The sequence below is a fragment of a genome, unplaced genomic scaffold, assembly GCF_019419815.1.
Source record: "Pyrus x bretschneideri cultivar Hongxiangsu unplaced genomic scaffold, Pyrus_bretschneideri_v1 Contig11, whole genome shotgun sequence".
NCBI lineage: Eukaryota > Viridiplantae > Streptophyta > Magnoliopsida > Rosales > Rosaceae > Pyrus > Pyrus x bretschneideri.
The window spans coordinates 3,461,252-3,482,215 of NW_025999402.1; the positions used below are offsets into that span (position 1 = coordinate 3,461,252).

Below are 20,964 nucleotides of genomic sequence, written 5' to 3' on the forward strand. Positions count from 1 at the left end.
AGGTTCATAGTGCCGTGTAAATTAGAAAATCAATTAAATTATAGGCTCTAGAGTCATGACTAGAGAGGTATAAGATGTGGTTGAGATTAGTCACACCTTGGTCGATAAAGGGTGTCGATATCGACAAAAGCGACGAAGACTTGGATGCGTACAAGAATCCGACGTTGTTTGAGACAATGACTCGGGCATTTGCCCACGGTTACGATTTGATTTGTCTCCTGCCTCCTAGTCCCCATTTTTTGTGCGTCTGAAATCTGTAGATGTTGTGATACTTTCTTTTAATTTTTGTTGGTCTTTTGGCCATGGGCGGAGCTATGTAGGAACCAAAATAGTCTCAGGCATATCGTGATATTTTCTTCACATAGAAAAAAACTCGAGTTATTTTTTTTTTCAAAGAATTTTCATGGTATTAGATCCCCAATCAAAGTCTTTTCCTTAGTTCTTTCACTGGGTTCAATTTAAGACTTGTGGCTATTATATAGTTAACTAGCTTAAGTGGGAATTTGAGAGACTTAGGTGATGAGAAGAGGGAGAGAGTGGAAGTAGGGGATAGAGTTGGTTTTTATTTTTATTTTTGCTTATCCTTTTATTTTATTCCTTGAAGTCTTTTGATACTGTTATTTTTGCTTTCTCTTTTTTCTTATTTTTTATCCCTCTCTACCTCCGTTCCTTCTTCCGCTTAAAAAGACTTTTATTTTGAATATGAGTCGTGATACTAGCAATGGGATTGAGTTGAGAAAGAAGATAACAACAATGTCATGCCAAACTCAAATGAAGATGGTTGGTAGCTTGGAAAACGTAAAATCCTTATTTTTTTTCAATAAGAAGATTGCTTTAGAGTGAGACTTTTGGAACCTTTTGGAGCTAAAATCTGACTCTGCCCCTGCTGTTTACCAACAATTTTCGTTTAGTCGTTTTAACTAAATATATGGAGAATGATTTAAACCTACCAAGAAAGGTAGTGACGGGCAAAATTTGTTTTCATAATGAAAAAACTACGTGGTCCATTAACACAAGAATGATCATGCCCCACTGAATCCACTCATTTGAATCAGAAGCAAATGATTGTTACTTTCACCTACGATTTATCTCAAAAAATGATAACTATACATTATTTTTCTCTCTTAGAGCAATTCCAGCGTAGAAACCCTCTCCTCCTAGGCAATACACTATACTATCTACCTAATAAATAGTAATTGCCTTTAATGAACAATAATTGCCTTTTGTATTTCTACCGTTACATTTCAATAACTCTGGCAATATGCAATAAAATATTAATATTTTTTTAATTTATAAAATAATACAAAATAATTGTGTTGGCTTTAATGTGCAAGTTGCATTAAACATATATTTTAATGGGTTTTAAAACCCACACTCTTGTGACATCAATTCCATCAGACATCATCACTCTTTCTTCTCCCCTCGCTCAACCGACTCTCTCTCTCTCTTTTACACATAGACCACATCCCATCGTTCTCCCTCACATCTCTCCCTTTCTCTCTCTACCCATTAAACTCTCTCTCTCTCTCTCTCTTTCTCTCTCTTCACTCAGCTTTCTCTCCCGTAGCTCTCCTCACTATCTTCCCCTCGGTGCAAGCCAAATAACCACCACATCATCTCCAAACGCCGCCAAAACTCCCCAAAATTTTCTAAGGGTCTCACTCTTAACCCTTGACCGTGGGAAAACCCATTGGAAAACAAAAACTCAGTTGTGTAGCTAGACGAATGTTGGCGAAACTTTCACTCCTTCAACCGTGGTAAGCCTAGATTTCTCACTCTCAAACTTTCCCTCGAGTTTTTGGTAAATATTCTTAGCATGCATGCACTTTTTAGTGCATTTGAAGGACAAATTTCCCTACTCTGTTTTCCCATCAAAGTTTGTAGGATTCCTAAGCCAAACCCAGCCAAATCCCGTTGGTTTGGTTGAGTTGAAGGCATATGACGATTTCGCACGACCCCTAGACCACGAGTTTGAGCTTGCATGCTTGAGTCCACTTTGAAATCGACGAAAACAAAGAACTTCAACTCAGGCCGTCACTTTCAGGGGGTTTTCCGATGAGCTCTGGCCATTTTTGGTCTTAAAAAAAATATAAAATTGGGCTGACGCCAGGATGACATCAGCCCTGGCGTCACATCCACTCAGGCTGGCAATTCCTCACGGGCCCGGAGCTCGGGCCTTCACTCTCCCTCGGGCTGCCTACGCTGGAGCTTCAAGGCCGGGCTATCTGGCCCTATTTCGTCCCCCGTCCCCCGAGCACCAGCCCACGTTGAAGTTGCTCTTACCTCTCTTCTTTTTTTGTCTGATTTGAAAGGGTTCCTGTTGAGTTCTTTGCTTTCATGTCTACAACTCAGTTCATCTGATTATTACAAGAGTGAACCTAATCTGGAATATGAACCATAAAAAACAAGAAAACTCTACACACATCTGTTTAATCTTATTTATTATACTATTTGATTTATTCAATTTGATAACCATAAATAAAGTGGTCATAATTTCCTTTTATTTTCTCACAATTTGCAGAAAGAGAGCTCTTTTCTCTCTCCATAAAGAATAAATACATTTTTTTGTTGTGTCAAGAACCAGTTGAAAACGCAGACGCCGATGCAGAGAGATTGAAAAGTTTTCTTGTGGTCCAAGAAACTAAGAAGCGAAGCTTTAATTCGATGCAGGAAAGCCACCAAGGTTAGGGTCGGTTTGGTAGTACACAACATTGCCAGTGTCACTCACATAGTGGTCTTTTTTCAAGCTTCTTATAAAACTTCCGAGCAAGTGAAATGGTAGGGGTCCTGATTTCTTTGGCTCTCTGTAGTATTTCCCGAATACTGGCTTTGCTGCCTCGGTCTGCAAGTTGAAGAACATTAAAACATCGTCACGACTCATGAGCGCTATTGGTTATCTGAAAATGGTTTAGAAGTATTCCCAAACAAGCCTTCTATAGGTATTAAGTTGGTACTTACTGCTTCAACTAAATGGTAGTGGGGGATCTGAGGAAAAAGATGATGAACCACATGGGTTCCAATGTCGTGGTGGATGTTATTGATCAATCCATAGTCACGATCCTAGTGTCGTAAGCCCTCCTCTCAGATAACTCCATTCCTGTCAAAGTTTTGAGGAAGAAAGTTACAAGATTTTGCAAGAACTTCAGCCACAAACTTAAACGAGACATGATAAGATGATGATATCCATGGAATTCTCTTTGTCGTGGCTTCATAAGGAAATAATGCCTAACTTGATTCGAAATCCACCCACCTTTCCTCGATACCAGGGTAGTTTGTCTTCATGACCATGGTGATGCAAGTACGTTACCAAATCCAGCCACATGACAAAAACCTAACAATGAAAGCAGAGTCAAATGTGGATTCTTGTTCGATTTAGATGCAAACCTATAGGAAAATTAAAGATGCAAAATTTACCCAGTAGGGAATGCCGTAGAGCTTAAGAACTTGAACAGGACCCATTACAAAGGACAATCCCACAAGTAGTGCGGCCATTGTTGTCCAACATAAACTGGAAGTGATCACATCCTTTCTCTCATTCTTGACAAACAGATCGCTGTCCGGGTGAAAGTGGGAACCAGTCTTTCCCGGACTTCTATTCCACTATAGGAGACAAATCACAATAAGTAATTGGTTTCATAGGTTCATGCATTATGCAGTTACAATCATCAATCAATCAAGGAACTACAAACTTACAAGGTAGAAAGGGTATGCAAGCATGGGAAAAGGCACGGTGAAGCGCAAAATTCGTGTCATGTTATCCAAGTTCTTGTAGATTTTCTCAGACAACTGCAAGCATACAATTTATCACCCTCAAAGATCAGAAAAATCCGGACGCGTCAAGAGAATGAAGAACACATAAGTGATACAGAGGAAGGAAAAAACGACTAACTGGGTGCCACGACTCGTCGTTCTCAACATGGCCATGGTTCTGATGATGAGTCCTATGGCTAATTCTCCTGCAAAGTTCAATCACCATTTTAACCATACTTCTGAATGTTCGATTACATACGAAAACCAATACTCAAATCAAAATGCATTATATTGTACTAATCTATCATCAAGAACATACCATCCATGATAGGGTACAAGAATTGATGAATGCAAGAGATGCCCCACCACACTGTTTAGCTTCGGATTATTCGAAAAGCTTCCATGGCCACTGCACAATCACAAACCAGACAAACAATTCACACCAGAAAACACAAATTGACATATAGCATGCAAACGAGTTCAAATTCTCTCCCCGGAGTTTAGAGTAAGTCTAGATTAGTCTAAAGTAGAATATCGCTGGTATAAGAAACACACAAATATATAAGAAGGGAACATAGGGAATCATTAGTATTTACCAATCATGGCCAAGGACAAATAGAGCCCAAAACATTGTCCCCTGAGCAGCCCAATACAGAGGCCAAACAAACCACTTGTTTACATAAACCGCCGCCGCAGCTAACCCAAAAACCACCGCCACATCCCTCACCACATAGCTCATTGACCTCCAGGGGTCCTTAACCCAACAATGCTTCGGAATGGCAGCTTTAACGTCAGCCAATTTAAACGGCGGCGGCGCACCCGGATCAAATCCCACCTCCTCTTCTCCATCTCCTCCACCATTAACGCCGTTAACCGTCTCCTCCTCCTCTTCAAATGAGGCAATTCTCAACGGAGCGCTCACGTTTAGTCCCCATCTTCTCTCTCTGAACAGCCCACCTGGGATTTTGGTCGAATCCAATCTCAGATCCGTCGAGCTCTGGTTGGACCAAAAAATTCGAACTTTTGACCGGTGGCTACAGCAAATTGCGGTTCCGGGTCCGCGCCGAACTTGGGGGAGAGGTTTTAGTCCGCATTCTGAGAGGACCCGACTCGCCATTGGAGACCCAGATGGAAGCAGAAACACCAGCACCAGGGCTTTAGTTCCGGGTCGCCCTCAGGCTAGAGAGAGAAAGCGAGGAGAGAGAATTTGAAGCTGGAGCAAAAACCAAAAGAAGAAAGTTCTAATGCAAAAAAATTTGGATTTCAAAATTGAGAAATATATATAGGATAACAGATTGGTCTTTGATTTCTTTTCCTTAAACAACAACCACACAAATACAATCTATATTGTCTCAGAGTTTTAGGCACTGTTTCCTTCTTGTTGGGTTTCTGGGTTAAAAAGCTAAAAGAAATCTGTATTATTTTATAGTTTTTGTTTCTCTTTCTCTCTCTCTCTCTCTCTCTCAAAGTTTGAACATTGAATGTTTCCGATCCCTTGTGATGAGGAGGAAGATAGGGCATACGAGTGGGTTAAATATAGGACCGAAGATACTGAGAAAGTCTGAAGCTTCCGCCATGGCAACTTGGTCAGTGGGCTTCTACTTTTTCTGTTTGTTTTGGGGAGACTTCCACTCTGTTTTACGCGTGTCCAACACGCCAAATTTTTTTCATATTTAGATTATGGAAGAACTAATAAAAAAATGTTTTATACGTGTCCCTCGCAAAACATGTTTTTTATTAAAAAAATATTTAGACATTTTATTATTATTTTTAAGGACATATTTTTATTGAAAGAGAAAAAACTAAACAAAAAGTCACACTTGAGAGTTTTAATTTAAAGTGTAATTATTAACAATAGCGAAAGTATCGATTCAAGCTAGAATTACAGCGAATATCATGTAGCGATCATTATAGACATGTAGCTATAGGACATGCACCTTGCAATGGAAAATACAATTATGATTTTAATGGTGTTCAAATTTATTTATTGCACGTATTGTCATGTGACTTATGATCAACAATGGAATGATATATTGGAGTAATATTATTGTTACTATAATTTTTAGGGAGTTTTAATGAAAAACTCGTAGTATTGTTTACTTTAACGAAAAATCATATTTTTACACTAAAAAAATCAAACATGGTGCTATTCACTTTACAATTTATTTTGTCCTTATCGTTAAAACTCAAAATTTTTAAGCTTTTTTCATTAATTTTCTTTAATTTTTATATCATATTTATACTATCTTTTTAATAGAAGTACGCCCATCAAAACATGAGAGTTTTATTTTTATTAGAAAAGTAGGACAAATACATGATTTTTTGTTTACGAAACTAAGAATTTTGCTCAACTTTGATGGTAGTGGTTTTGTTGGTTTGACCTAAGGAGGGAATTTTATTGGTGGGATCACGATATCATGCCACACATGATTTATTTATTTATTTTTTATTTTTTATTTTTGTAAACTCATGACACATGATATAATTTATGTTTTCGTTAATCATCATTGGAAGGTTGACAAGTAAAAGCCTGTAGATAAGAAAGAAAGGTAGACTGCATGAAAAGCAGGCCATGATCATTCTTCGTGTTATCGTCATGCAGTTAATTATTAATTCTCCAATGCCGCCGTCCAAGTAATTTTGTGACTCACTTTGCTTCTACAAGTTGACAACAAATTTTTTAGTGTGCCAAAATTACAGTTTGGTAAATTAAATGTTATAATACATTGGTTGGAAATTTGAAGAATAAAAATATTCAATTAATTGTATTATGATAATTGATGTATTGGATCGTGTTTTTAACACATTGAAAAATTTCTTCAAGTTGACACTTATCACAAAATTTGGTAATTGTCTCAATCTTTCTATCCAAAATGTTTAAAAATAAAATAAAAAAAGCTTAAATATCAAAACAGGTCTCTGTGTTTCATAAATTTGGTTAATTTGGCCCCCTTAGTTTCAATTTGACCAAATTGATCACCGCGTTTGCCTTCGTCAGTCAATTCTAGACAAAAGAACTGTTCAAATTGACATGTGTCTTGTATGTGAAAAGACAAAAATGTAATGCCATGAAACCCGTCTACTCCCTCTTCAGTAATCTTTCTAATCCTTTGTTTATTTTCCAGGAGAATTGTAATCCTAAAAAATTATTGTGTAGTTGATTTGCACTCCAAATAGATGTCCACAAGATTATCCTACATGAAAATATTTTGAGCCGTTGTCATTGATCATGTGATTTCGCATGCATGTAATAAGTTTACAATGGAATTACATTTTTTGTCTTAATTTTAATGTCAGTCTAAAATTGATTAACAAGGATAAATATGAAGATCAAATTGATTGATAGAGTAAAACATAGTAAACATTTTGACACTTAAGCCTAAAATATCATCTTTTGTGGCTCGACTTTCAATCTTTTTATTGAAAAATTAAAAAAGGTTTTGAGTTTGAATTTTCTTTGGTCATAAAAGAATATTCATATCATTTCAAACCATCACTCATCTTTGACATTCACGTATTCCACATAATACAAATAAAATTGGGAGGCTGTTATATTTTTCTTTATAAATATAAAAAAGTGTAGAATGCGAAAAGAAAATTTTAGAATGCCAATGATAATTTTTTAACATTTATCCTAAGTTATGTTTTATAGTACAAATAACGCTCCGTTTATTGTGCCTATTGCCTTACGTTTCGGCCTAACTAGTGGAGATCTTTTCAATGTGTACGGAATACGAGGATGTACACCACATGTAATTATGCAATTTGAGGAATATTTGAAAGACTTTTTAGCTAAAATAGTCTCTAAGATTTGCATAACACATCATTTTGATCTCTACGATTGAAAATCAATAGAAATGGTCCCTAAGATTGTCCACTATCCATTATTTTGATTATTTTGTTAAAAACTCCGTTAAGTGTCCCGGATCTCTTAGTCGGAAGTTTGGACAATTTTTCAAAGCTTTGTAACTAAATCGTTTCTTAACCAAATTCGACCCATAATATATCAAAATAAAGATAGAAAAGTGTAGAACACGATCATACCAATTTGGCCCAATGGTTGCCAGAGATGGCCGGAAAATATTTTGAAAGGTGACTGGTTCGCGGGAAAACTGGAAAACTCGTCGGAAACTGGTAAACTTTAAACGTTCACAACTTCTTCAACACTCAATGAAATCAAGTGATTTAAAAACGAAAATCATACTTCTCGACGAGTCGAAAAGAATGGTGCCTTTATCGATGGCTAATTAGCCGTGGTTTGGATGGAAAACGGCTTGAAATTGGCTAACTTGAGACTAAGACAACCACTTTCAAGCTGTTTTTGGCAAAACCACGGTGAGTAAGTAGTCTAAAAAGGTACCATTCTCTTTGTCTTGTTGAGAAGTATGATTTTCATTTTTGAATCACTTGATTTCGTTAAGTATTGAAGAAGTTATGAACGTTTAAGGTTTACACAGTTTTCGGAGAGTTTTCCAGTTTTTCCCGCTGACCAGTCTCTTTTTAGGATATTTTTCGGCCATCACCGGCAACCATTGGGCTTCCAAATAGCTATAATCTTGTTCAACACCTTCCTATCTTCAGTTTGATATATTATGGGTCGCATTTGGTTAAGAAATGATTGAGTTATGAAGCTTTGAAAATTGCCCAAACTTTCGGCCAAGAGCTCTGGAACACTTAATGGAGTTTTTAACGGAATGACCAAAATAATGGATGGTGGACAATCTCAGAGAACATTTTTATTGATTTTCAATTTCAAGGACCAAAGTGATGCGTAATGTAAATCTCAGGAACCACTTTAGCTAAACAGTCTATTTAAAAAGAAAATTTTCCAACCACTCAGCGTTCAGGCGACATCAATAAAATCTCACCTAACCGGCCCAATAAACTATTAAATTCATAAGTCTGCCTTTTTTTCTTTGACTGATCATCTTCCTTTTATTATACTAAATTAATATTAATTATAGCGACACTGAAAAATCCGAACTTAAATGTAAAAAGAGAAGTACATTTCTATAATCAACTTAAACTAAAGAAACACAAAATCATGAACTTTTATTTTCACTCATGCATTGGCCAAAACCCTATTTGGTCTCAGCCAACAGAGAAAATTTTTAATATGATGGGAACGTAAGTAGTATACCATGTGTTTTTATATAAGTATGAGGAAATTATGTTTGTTAAGTTATTAACTTGTTAACACACATATTTCACTATTGATACAGTAACACGTGGTATAACACCACATGTTCCAGTCACAAAAAAATCTCTGCGGCATGAAGAAGAAGATCCTACAGATCTGCATGCTTCTAATACAAGGCACGTGTCAGTCCGAATGAACCCTGGCCTTGGAACTAATTAGTTTCACATTTTTGTAAATCATAAAAATCAATTAATTATCCCCCATTGAAACATGATCACTTTCTTTTCCAATGGATCGATCGAGCTCAGTTAGTTCTGGTAGGGTTACCGATCTTTTCACGCCAAAACCTTCCAAAACTACCGCTCATTATCCTCTTCATGACGCCGATGATCCTCACCATCCAGACCCCCAGCAAGAAGAGCTCCAAGAGCCCCTCAAATTCCCTACCCAGCAGGTCTGACAATTCATTTCCATTGTTTATATGCATACATTGCACAGAAACTCTCTGTGGAAGACGTCTATTCTTTTACGCACAGATATATTGTATTGATAACATAAAGAACGAACGCCTGTTTGATAGTTGGAGTGTTCATTACATCAGTGATAGATGATCGTCATATGCTGAAATTCTCATTTGTTCGTTCAACTGCAGAAATCTAGTGGCAGTGGGGGAGTTGGCAATGGATGCACCATCAATATTGATTTTTGTACATCTTGTTCTTACAGGTTTCTATATATGTATATTATGTTTGGATGATCTTAAACTATGTCTGGCAGAGGAACTGCAATAACAATGTAAAACATGCTGGTAACGTCATTTCCCCGGCTCGATGTAATCCTTCCCTTCAAACTTCCAAGGCGCCTGCTGAGCAAACTGGTACCGGTTGTTCAGGTAGGAATCATCGGGACGATAATGGTCGCAAACATGTGTTCTCGAGGCTGAGAATAACGACGCCACCTCATTGGCACCAGGCCCTGTAAGCAAATAGGTTTGGAAGTATGGCAAGCACTTGGCTTTTTGGAAACTTCATCCAATCCTTCCTTTAAAGCACAGGAGCTTTTGAAGTGTATTGTAATGGTGAACTGGTATAACTCTATCCTCTTCTTCTCGATTGAGTTAAATGCCGAAATTTCTCCATTTCTGTCTCCGCTAGTTGCTCATTGTTATGAATCTTGTCGGACGTAGCTCTTCTCGAAGCTGGAGCAGAGGTTCCCTAAAGAAATTGAGTTGAGGGATCTCGTCGGAAAGAGCTTGGAGGAGGGTATGGTCTTAGTTGCGCTGGAGGAGGAGACGTTTTTACCTCTACACGATCGACATATACCTGATCTTTTGTTGATACGAACGCAAGATTGCCTTGCGGTTTATATGCTTTAACATGCATGAATTGCCACTCGATTGAATAACCACAGTTGTTCATAACATTTTCTTTTTCTTCTTAATTTGTACAATCATCAACGTAAAGAAAAGTGTGGCCGGCAATGTTTCTGAAGCCTAGCAACATAAATTACTTTGTATCAAGGATTACAATGACACACGGTGACAATTATATACACTGTAGAAGAACAAGAACGACCTCTTGGATATCTTCTGGATCACAAGCTGCAGGTGGAGTTCTTAATTGAATGACATTGCCTTTCGGGTAACTGCAGAAGGATTCTTACTCCTGGACATGGAAATTCATATCTAATGCATAAAGCTGAACCTTTGTTATTTTAAATATGCCACCATTTTCGACCTTCCAATCTCTTGACAAGCTCGTTTGCCATTGATGAGAAGTCTTCAGCCCCGTTCTGCAGATCTTCAGTACGCCGGCTGATTTTCTGATAAATGTTTAATTTTGGGATTAGACAGAGAAAAGGAAACTAGTAAGTTTAAGAAATTTAAACATTTGCTAGTTGAAGATATGCAACCTAGAAGAACAAACTGAGATTAGAAATGAAATATTGTTCACAATATTTGCTTTGATCATGATAGCAATCTTTTATCACTAAACATATGAACTCTTTTTGGACCCAAAAAAAGAAACGCAAATAAAGAAAGAAGAATTAGTTTGTGAGGTTCTGCTACAATCTTATATGCAAGCAAATAGTACATCCGGACGTAATAGTTTGTGAACCCGCCCGAATACATTTTCACAACATTCTCCAACAAAAGATAAAATGAGAAGCAGTTAGTCTAAGGAAGAAAATTCCTTTGTGAACCAACATAGTAGAAATCCTACCTCAAGTTTTTCCTGCCTCTCCATGAGCTTATTTCGTGCTTCAGAAGCCGCAGAAGAAGCACCCTGAAATGAGTTCTTACCAGATCAGAGAAGGCATTTCATTTCTAGAGTAACTTATGTATCATCTGAACCGTCATCATTTGATATTACCTCAGTCTTTCTATATTTAGCTCTAATTTCTTCGGCCGTTCTAACTCTGGGCTTTGTATCACCAGTCCCACCTTGAAATAACTTTTCCCTTTCTGATTGCCCTTCTGCATACAACAATTAAATGACACTATTATTACATTTCCTAATATTTACAGAAAAGAAGAAAGCAGGTCGAATATTACAAAAGGTTTACCTCTCTTTTCATCTTTGACATCATGTGGTGATAAAGTAGATGCTACTGATAGAGGTTCATCTATTTCAATGTCATCTATATCAAAGGAGAACTGAGTTAACAAGAAGGAGAAAGACGTAGAAAAGATTGAATACAAGGAAACAGGATAGCACAAAAACCTATATTAAGCTCCAAAACTTCTTGATGATCTACAGGCGGAGATGGTTCTGACAGTTGAGACTTCCAAAACATGCCCTCTAAATGATTGAAAGTTGATTTAGGAGTTGCAGTATGATCTCCACTCTGGACCATTTTCCCCCCTTTAAAGCCTTTAACAATACCACCTAATATTCCGGGTGCAGTACCCTGTAGTCGAAAGATACGTTATTACTGGAAAACTATTCTCCCTTCATCACAATGAAATAACAGTTTGTTTTTCTCTAAACCTGTTTTTTCTTCTGATTCAAAGAGACACTGAGTGCAGCTTCTGCAGCAGCTGCAACAACTTTATCATGGAGACAGGGCAAAGACTCCGGAATCCTACAAACAGACAAAAAAAATTCTGAAATTATCTAACAGAAAGTTCATGACCAAACCGTAATGCAACTATCACATTTCCCTCACAGTGTGTAAATGAACATAAACAATACCTGAAATCATTCTCAACAGCTAATATAGAGATGAATGCCGATTCATACCCATTTACCTATAAAATCCACATCATAGAGTCTAATGAATGCACGTGCTATTTTTCAAGAGATTTAAGTGCAAATCCAACATTCTTGAAAAATTAAAGGCAATGATACCAGTGTAATATGTGCATCATCGGCACTCATTGTCTTATCCATGTTTGCCTTACAATTCCACCTTAGAATTGACATCAAGGAGCTTTCTTTCACCAATTCTAAATCAGGAATGGATCTGCCCACGAACAGGTATGAAAAACTCATCAGACAATCAATAATGCACATATATCTACAGCGTCAGTCAATAAACAAGTAGCGGTAGCTTGATATGCTATCATTACATGTTTTAATCCCCACTAGAAATATTGATAAGGTACTTGCTGCTACATAATCTGTATCATTTCCTTGACTATTGGGGAAAAGAATGGTACCTGATCTCAATTTCTCCAGTCTGAAACAGCAAAACCAATCCCGAAACCTTTTCAACTCTCTTAAAAGTTGCTGTCCAAATGCAAGGTCTTGCATGTTTCACTTTTCGGATGGGTTTATTGTTTCCCTGATAAGATGACACTGTCTCAGCATGCTTTCCGAATAAATGAAATAGCAGACAAAAATAAAGAAGGCAAGAGGCACCTGAATCACAGATTTTGTTGAGTATAACTGCAGTGAATCCACACAACAAAGCAAAATGAATGAATTCAACAATCTCTCTTCAGAGTATGTACTTTCTGAGCTGGATTCATGCTCAGTTTCATGTGAATTTGTAACAATTGGAGTATCGCCTGGCATAGGCTCATTCTTTGTTGAAGAATCCTTGGAGGCTTCTTGGGGTGGATTATCATCAGACACATTTTCAGACGTAGATACTCTGCCATCTGGAGTACCAACAGAAAAATTATTAGAGTTCTCTAATTATGAAGTGAAAAAGAAACTAAAAGTATTTTATTCCCTGGTAGATGATATCTGTACTTGCCTATAACATACATTGAAAGTGCAATTGACTCCTTTTTCAAGTGCCATGGCTGAGGGATGATCAGGTTACCAGCATTTCCATCAATTACATGTATATTTGCATCCTTGGTTAAGACAAACATTACCTCCTCTGCTGGGTTAGCTGTTGATTTTGTTTCGGAAACCTTTGGGCTGTTCAGGAGGTGTTGAGAATTTGTAAGTTCTTTCCAAGTCATTGAAATGACTGGAGAGCTCGAGAAAGATGCATCTTTTATAAAGAACAATACAGAAAAGGAACTTGTGTCCAGCACCGCAACCTGAAATGGATGCATTAAATTCAAAAGTCTTTCTAACTATAGCAACTTAAATTTTATGGGCCAATATTCAATCTATTGAAAACAATGAGTTATAAATTCAGAAGCAGAAAAAGAATACTTACATGACCACACTTAAATCCCACAGCAAGTTTAGCACCATGCTTTACAAACTGAAGTGTTTGAACTGAGGAATTTGTAAGACTAAATACAGCTCTGCATTGCGATCCTTTTGCTTGAGGCGAATCGTGAACTATTAAACAGAGTGATAAAATTGTTAGCTTCATAAGCAAATGTTCCATAAAAACTACTTCAAGATAAGTTTAACACTAAGATCTGATGAGCTTGCACCTGATGGACTGTGTAAGGAAAAATGAAAGCAACATTTTTATGAAGTCAAAGAGATTGACACTTAAAAAACCTACCTTCACATTTGGTTTCTGTGACATACATGAATTTTACCCCATCTGAACAGCCTTTCAGATTATAAATTCGAACCTATACACGCTAGTAGAAAGACAATCAGCACAGTAAAAGTAAAAAGTAAAAAATGGTATCGATAGAGAAAGATATCTGACCAGACCACATTCACTGCCAACAGCCAGATTTAAAGTGAAGGCGCAGAAATCCATTTGTGATACGGGAGCACTTGAACCAGCAACTTTTATATCTTGCACCTGCCAGTTATAAGGTATCACACCATGCACATGCCTTTTTTATAAAGACAAAGTTTATAAGATTTAAGTGATGAACTCTAACCTTGCTTTCTACGAGGCAGATAAAAGAGAAGAGTGGATATGTTGCATTCCATATCCGAACAGATCCATCTGAATATCCTGTTAGGTACAGTCTCTCAATACCATTATTCTCAGAAATAGACAGTTGACTGGGAACACCCCCAGTCAAGGGCCATTTTGTACCAGCTGATGGGGTTTGTGCTGAGCCAAGGTTGACAACTGAGGATATCTAAGATATACAAAAAGTAAATAATTATGTGATGTAGAAGCATTAAAACGAAGATGTTTGAGCCACCTCATCTATAAAATATATATCCAACACTCCTATAGAACCTTAATGGAATATAGAAACGGGAAAAATATAAAAGATAATCCACTCATACATGGATGAAGTACAATACCTCTGATAGAGCTTTGAATAAGTTGTCCCCAGTGTGTACCCTAACAAGTTTGGCAACAGTCATGGTTGGATCAGTTGTAGGTATCACCACCGGAAACTCCAAAGCAGAGACAGATGGACTCCTTTCTTTCTGGGACATTAAGGCAGAGAGGCAAGCATCATCATAAAGATGCAGTTGCCCAGGGTTGGTTAAAACAAAAACATCAGCTTTATGATTATCCCCGGTTGTCCCAGAACTTGGTAACAAAATCAAGTCTGCAAAAGAGCCAGTAAGGGTGAGGTCTGTACGACCAACACATCTTAAATTCCCCATTCCAGGTGACCATTCAAGAGTTAGAACCTGAAACATGGAGAATCTTGTCAGCTCCTATATTTTTGTGGCAGTAAATAAACAAGAAAAGCACCAATTCAATTGTTGTACAGAAATTGCTTTGTTTCTAGCCATGTTAAACTGTTTTCGAAAAGTGAAGCCTTTATCTCTTTAAACTGAAGTCTTTACTATTTATAGGCATGTTATACTGTTTTCAAAAAATGCACTGTTTTGGTATAATATTAACCATTTTTCCGAAACAGCCATGGAACTTTTCAGTAACTACTAACTACAGCTATCCAACTAAAAGTATAAATGAAATGTCAAACTACAAATGGACAACACACCGTCAAAACTTCTTCTGATCCGATTTCATCGCCACCATAGATAAATAGTTGGCCATCACAACCATTATGGGATTTATAATCTGTGGACCACTGTAAAACTATGACAGGAAGTCTCCTTTCAGCAGATGATAATTGTAACTTCACAACATTATTAGATGGCGATAAAGCTTTTTGACCCTTGACGGAAGCAGGAGATGACATGTTCCAGAATAAAATGTCTCCATCTATGTATCCCACAGCCAGAATGGAGCCATTCGCAGATGCCCAACAAAGAGCACTTATCTCTTTGTCTCCCAATTGCTGTTCCAATGTATCTTCTGGAGAATCAACATTGACTTCATGTGTAGATTTAACAACTCCATCCCTTAGTTGGAGATCCTTACCACCTCCAATAAAAACTATTTTAGCTTCAGATACATCCCAAAGAATAACCAACCCGTTTTGATATGCAATCAATACTCTGCCAATAGAAAAACCTCATCATTCAGTGAAGTGAACATATAAACTATACTGTTCCTAATCAATAATACTTAGTCTTGAATAAGACAATGTAACCTCAATAAAAAGTCGCATGCTATCAGGAAATCATAAATACAATAAACTGAATTGAAATTGGATTCGTTAATGGGATAGCATAGCAATGAACTTTATTTAGAGACTCAAGAACGGCAGGGAGCTAAAGTGATATACCCCTCATATATAGTGCCATCAGTCCAAGTTCCTAACTGTAACGGTCTCATCTAATCTTCCACCATGTCCATGTTTTTTGACATCTTTCATGACTATAGGACAAGTTAGATTTGTGTTCTCCTTATGGTAAAAATATAGCACTCTACTCTTTATTGGTATGAGTAGTTGTGGGTATGAAATAACTTTATTACTTCATTGTTAAGCCACTCAAAGAGAAAAAGAAAAGAAAGAATATCAAAACAAAAGTAACCAAGGTTTAGCCATGATTAAACAGGACTACTTATCAACTTTTAACTGATATACTACCTTAATTTAACAAAAAATTCCTGCAAATTTATAAACACACGAAGGAGACAAGAAAACAATTATAAATTAGGCCCATTCTTGTTCCACACTAAAAGCAGATATGGAAAGTGAGAATCTTCAAGTTTATAACTTGCCTATTTCCAGATGAACAGGGTTGGGGAAGAATTCCAACTATAGGTTGGTCAATTGGAAATGGAAACGCAGCAGCTTCTGCAGAACATAGAAAAAGAACGATTGCATTACATTACTACAAAAGCAAATAAAATTCACACATTCCATAATTAAATTTTATTGATGTTGACTTCACAATGAAAAGAAGACATTTAATCATACAATTCTTCATGGAGGATACAAATATCACAACTATCTTTCAAATTGTACCCTACAACTTCTAAAACCAAAGTCCAAGTCTTCTCGGAACAGATTTAACTGAAAAGGGAGAGAAACAATTTCGTGGCACAAATCCATATATAGAAATAGCATCATCATGAACAATATTTAGGATCCTTCAGTAAAATGAGGTTCACATGAAACATATTTCTGATCAAATAAATTTTGGGTTTTAAAAAAAAAACCCTCCTCTTTGGATGAAGCCCTTGCAACTTTATATTTAGCTTCTTCTGTGACAAGAATTGCAACATTAACTAGAAAAATCATAAACCATAGGAGCAAAGAAATGATAAAATTGTAAGCTACAGTTATTAACCACCACACTGAAGAAACTATTCTTCATATATTACCATATAAAGAATTTGCAGAAATATGATATGGCAATCGCAAAAGTTTTCCCTCCTCTGCATCATACTTCACCACAGCCACTAGAGCATACTCATCACCAACATACCTGCAAGTTTTAATACAGCAAACAAGTTATGAACTAAGCCACTCCAGCCAATTAGTAGCTGACTCAAAATAGTTGTAACAATTTTTTCGATCAGTAGTGTACATTAAATTGGAGCCATGGATTACAGAAAATGCGGTTATATTTGTTTCCCACTCTAGACAATAAACTAGGGACCTGCTCTCGAGATTCCAAACCTGCCAAAATTGAGAAGTTATTGATCACTTGTTTAAATAAAAGATAGTTTCATGCTTAATCACTTCAACGAATTTAAATTCTGGCACTCGATTATCCACTGCAATTTCCAAGTCAACAGCCTTGCTAACAACTGTCATCTGCTTCTATCTATGCGTATTCCCTCCTTATGATATTCAACCTTATTCAGGTGTTCGTACGGTACATTTTTGTTATAACGGTAAACTTATTGAATCCAAAAGGACCACTAATGCATATGCTGAATATTTAAAATGATAAAGACACTGACGTTTGTAATCGCCTATAACTTAATGAAGATGCATACGATGCAGAAGTTATATGGAGTTCTCATGTTTTGCACGGACAGAGTTGAGTTTTACACGAGAAACAAAAACTGCAAAGTGGTTAAAGAATCAATACCTGAATATCATTATCATTTAAGATGCTCACCAAATAACCCTGGTTTTGTAGAAACTGCCAGATACAGTAAGAAGATTAGTTGCTAACTCGCTTAATGATAGAAAAGACCGGAGAACAGTATTCAAGGACGTTTTGGAGTGTTTTACCGCAAAAGTTTTATAAATATAACATTCAAACATATGATACTTTTGTTTTAATAAGTTGTTGCATGAAGAAACAAGATGCGTTTCATATTTTATTCTTTTAACTAAACAAGAGGAGTAAAAAATAATTCACTGAGAAACTTAAGAATCAGTGGTGCACATAGATACCTCAATGTATTTGTAAGGCAGTTGCTTCGGGGATATAAAAAGTCCTTCAATACCATCATCACCGATTACTTTAATCCTCCCATCCCTACCCAAAAAACAAAACAACAAAGTGAAATTGTAATATAACTTGTGTGGAGCAGCAATCTCATACGTCATGATAGATGTCTGGCAGTAGTGCCAATATTCTTTCAAAAATTTTGGTATCACCGCCTCATAGAAATGAATAGCGATTCCGATAAATGTGGAACCTCAATGCTTAGTACCAATCTATCTTACTAATCACATGACCGAGCACCATACTAAGTAGATTGGCTGGCATTCTATCAATTCCAACACCGAAAACAGCAAACACTAAATAAGAAAGTAGGTGCATTTTAACTCACAATGTTCCAATGGCCAAAAGGTGCTGAATCGGGTCGAAAGCAAGAATGGACGCCGTGGATGGGATGCCATAGTGAACTGCAACTCGCAGGTCCAAGTCTTCCGCCGTCAAACCCCCGTGTGGCAAATTATGCTGAAACCAACAATTTCCCCAACACAAAATCCAAATTTAAAAAATGGCAAGTATCAATCCAAACGCCGATACTAAAAGGTATCTAAAATTAAATTAATCCTGGCATTTCAGCAAAAAATACACAGAAATGAATCACAAAATTATGAAAAATAATCCATGAATGCAATTTCCAATTTCCCACGATACTAACAAGCTAAAGCATCGAAATTTAATCCAACCGAACAAAAAGGAAAGTAATTTTGTAAGTAAAAACGAAACGAAAATTACAAGCAAACAGTGGCGGCGATCGATTGCTTGGGAATAGGAGTACCTGAGAATCGTTTATGGATTTCTGCAAAAGCCGCTTGGCGAGCATCGCGAATCCGAATTTGCAGCTGAAAGATTTGAGCTTCTGAGAATTTTTGAAGTTAGAGAGTTGGAAGTTTTCGTCGGCTGCTTGATTCGACTGACTATCGGAGGAGACTTTCTGGATTTGTTTCAGTGATCATACCAATGGCGTTCCTAGTCTTTTGAGCCGTAAGTTTTTCGAATCAGTCAATGTCAGAAATTAAACATTAAAAGAAAAGAAAAAAAATAAAAGATAAAGTAAAATGGCGCTTAGGCCCTTTTTATGGGGCTTGGATCGTAGGCGGTCGGACTGGTTTAGATTTGGTACGCAATCGGCAATCCCTCCGTTGGAAACTGACAAAGCGCAGTCGTTTGCGTATGTTGTTTGTCAAACAATAATATTACTCGGTTAAATTATTAAGGGTTTTTTTAGTTAAAATAATTTCTGATATTTTTATAGCACATAATTTTGATTCATGAGATTTAAAATCAATAGAAATGGTATCTGAAATTATCCACCATCCGTCATTCCATTAAAAAACTTTGTTAAGGGGTCCAAAGTTTTTTAATGAAATGACCAAAATGATGGATGATGAACAATCTCATAGACCAAAGTTATGTGTTATACAAATCTTGATCAAAATTATATATTATGCAAATCTCAAGAACCAAAGTCCTGTGTTATACCTTTAACTTAACGGAGTTTTTTAACGGAAAGACTAAAATAATGGATGATGGACAATCTCAAGGATCACTTCTATTGATTTTAAATCTCATGAATCAAAGTTATATATTATACAAATCTCATAAATTATTTTGACTAAAAAATCAATTATGAAATGTTGGGAGAGGGAGATTAATGGTGATTAAACCTACACTAAAGTAACAGAGTATAAATATTATTATTTTTTACCATTGTGGTAAAACCGTTATCTGCCGGTGGATTGGGCATGTTAGCTGACTTCTTTTTGCATCCTTTGGCTGACACAGTGCCATTTGCCAATGGAGTAGATGAAAGCAGACGTCACGTGAAGGAAAGCAAAGGAAAACATTATCAATATTATAAGAAAAGTGTTTTTTTGCAGCAAAAAAAAAAAAAAAAAAAAAAAAGGAAAAATGTTATTTACATATTTATTTTTACTGATAAGGATTGTTTGTCCTCTCACTTTCGGTGCCCTCCTATTTGTGGGGCCACGGTTAAGCCACGTTAAAAAACAATATAAAAAACAATATAAAATGTTGACGTGACTTAACCATGACCACACAAAACAGAAGGGCACAGAAAGGCACTGGAAGTTGAACAGACAATCCTTGTCCTATTTTTACCTTATATCACTTTTCGTCATTAATCTTCTTCAATTTATTTTACACAAGATAGCAATACCCTATTATAAAGTAATAATAAAATCTTTTTTTTTCTTCTTTTCATACGGCCATTTTTTTTTTGAATTTTAAATTAATTTGATTTGCAAGGAAGCACTCGATTGCACATGAAGAGCAAACCTATCGGATTTGAAGTGGCTATGACCATGTTTACAAAACTCAATTGCATATAAGAAGCACATCTACAAATCCAAGATGGTTATACCCTTATCTACACAATATAACTCATCATGTATTTCATCAGAGTAAAATTTATATACAAAATCGAATCAAATCAATCACGAGCTATTTGGAAATATAGCCATTTTTTGAAATCAGTTGTTGAAATATAACCTACATTTTCTCCTGTTATAAAACTAACCACAATTAGAATTAAAAAAACTTAATTACCCTTAGCCTTCTCTTAACACTCCTATGCTGTCTCTAGACTCCTCATCTCCATTGAAACACCACCACCAAACTTCTCGTTACCCAAATGTAATTGAACCAAGTGATCACGCCGAGCAGTGACTGCAATACTAGATGAAGAAATAGTCAAAACTAACAAAAGTGTTCTGAAAACTTATTCGTGGTGTGGCTATGAACCCAGTCGAGCATCCTCGCGGAGGGGGTAATCATCACATATTGGACCGGCTACAAGAGCATGGCGTAACGCTTCTCCTGGGAAGAAGGTTGGTTTCATTGGTGCTAGGGGGGACTGGCGTGGGAGCAGGGGAAGGTTTTAAACGAAGGGCAATAAGTCTTTTTAACTTCAATTTTGGTTAGTTTTATAAAAAATGAAAAATGTAGGTTATAATT

The 20,964-nt window shown here is 36.6% G+C and overlaps 2 protein-coding genes across 2 annotated transcripts; both read right to left on the reverse strand.

Annotated features, from left to right (window-relative positions):
- Positions 1 to 2,424: 2,424 nt before the first annotated feature.
- On the reverse strand, positions 2,425 to 4,927 carry LOC103966319 (omega-3 fatty acid desaturase, chloroplastic). The gene is given in 9 exon segments (XM_009379473.3): positions 2,425 to 2,842; positions 2,959 to 3,060; positions 3,062 to 3,097; positions 3,251 to 3,331; positions 3,415 to 3,600; positions 3,694 to 3,786; positions 3,890 to 3,956; positions 4,070 to 4,159; positions 4,347 to 4,927. Coding segments are annotated over 9 exon segments (1,362 nt in total). The 5' UTR covers positions 4,868 to 4,927; the 3' UTR covers positions 2,425 to 2,656.
- Positions 4,928 to 10,267: 5,340 nt separating this feature from the next.
- On the reverse strand, positions 10,268 to 18,999 carry LOC103966318. Its single transcript, XM_009379471.3, has 24 exons — positions 18,767 to 18,999; positions 18,326 to 18,456; positions 17,943 to 18,027; positions 17,632 to 17,685; positions 17,122 to 17,213; positions 16,916 to 17,019; positions 16,310 to 16,385; positions 15,180 to 15,639; positions 14,524 to 14,862; positions 14,145 to 14,351; positions 13,964 to 14,062; positions 13,811 to 13,883; positions 13,511 to 13,638; positions 13,094 to 13,388; positions 12,754 to 12,995; positions 12,552 to 12,676; positions 12,241 to 12,355; positions 12,085 to 12,140; positions 11,881 to 11,974; positions 11,614 to 11,800; positions 11,456 to 11,530; positions 11,263 to 11,366; positions 11,113 to 11,175; positions 10,268 to 10,711 (listed from the first exon to the last, which is right to left on the reverse strand). Exons 1-24 carry the CDS (start codon positions 18,809 to 18,811, stop codon positions 10,604 to 10,606), a joined length of 3,357 nt encoding a protein of 1,118 aa, XP_009377746.2. The 5' UTR covers positions 18,812 to 18,999; the 3' UTR covers positions 10,268 to 10,603.
- Between the last annotated feature and the right edge of the window lie 1,965 nt (positions 19,000 to 20,964).

Coding starts and splice junctions, on each gene's coding strand:
- LOC103966318 (XM_009379471.3), bottom strand. CDS start 18,811: ATGCTCGCCAAGCGGCTTTTGCAGAAATCCATAAACGATTCTCAG. Junction 12,141..12,240: donor ATGATGCACATATTACACTG/GTATCATTGCCT, acceptor TGGATTTTATAG/GTAAATGGGTATGAATCGGC. Junction 10,712..11,112: donor AGAGGCAGGAAAAACTTGAG/GTAGGATTTCTA, acceptor AACATTTATCAG/AAAATCAGCCGGCGTACTGA.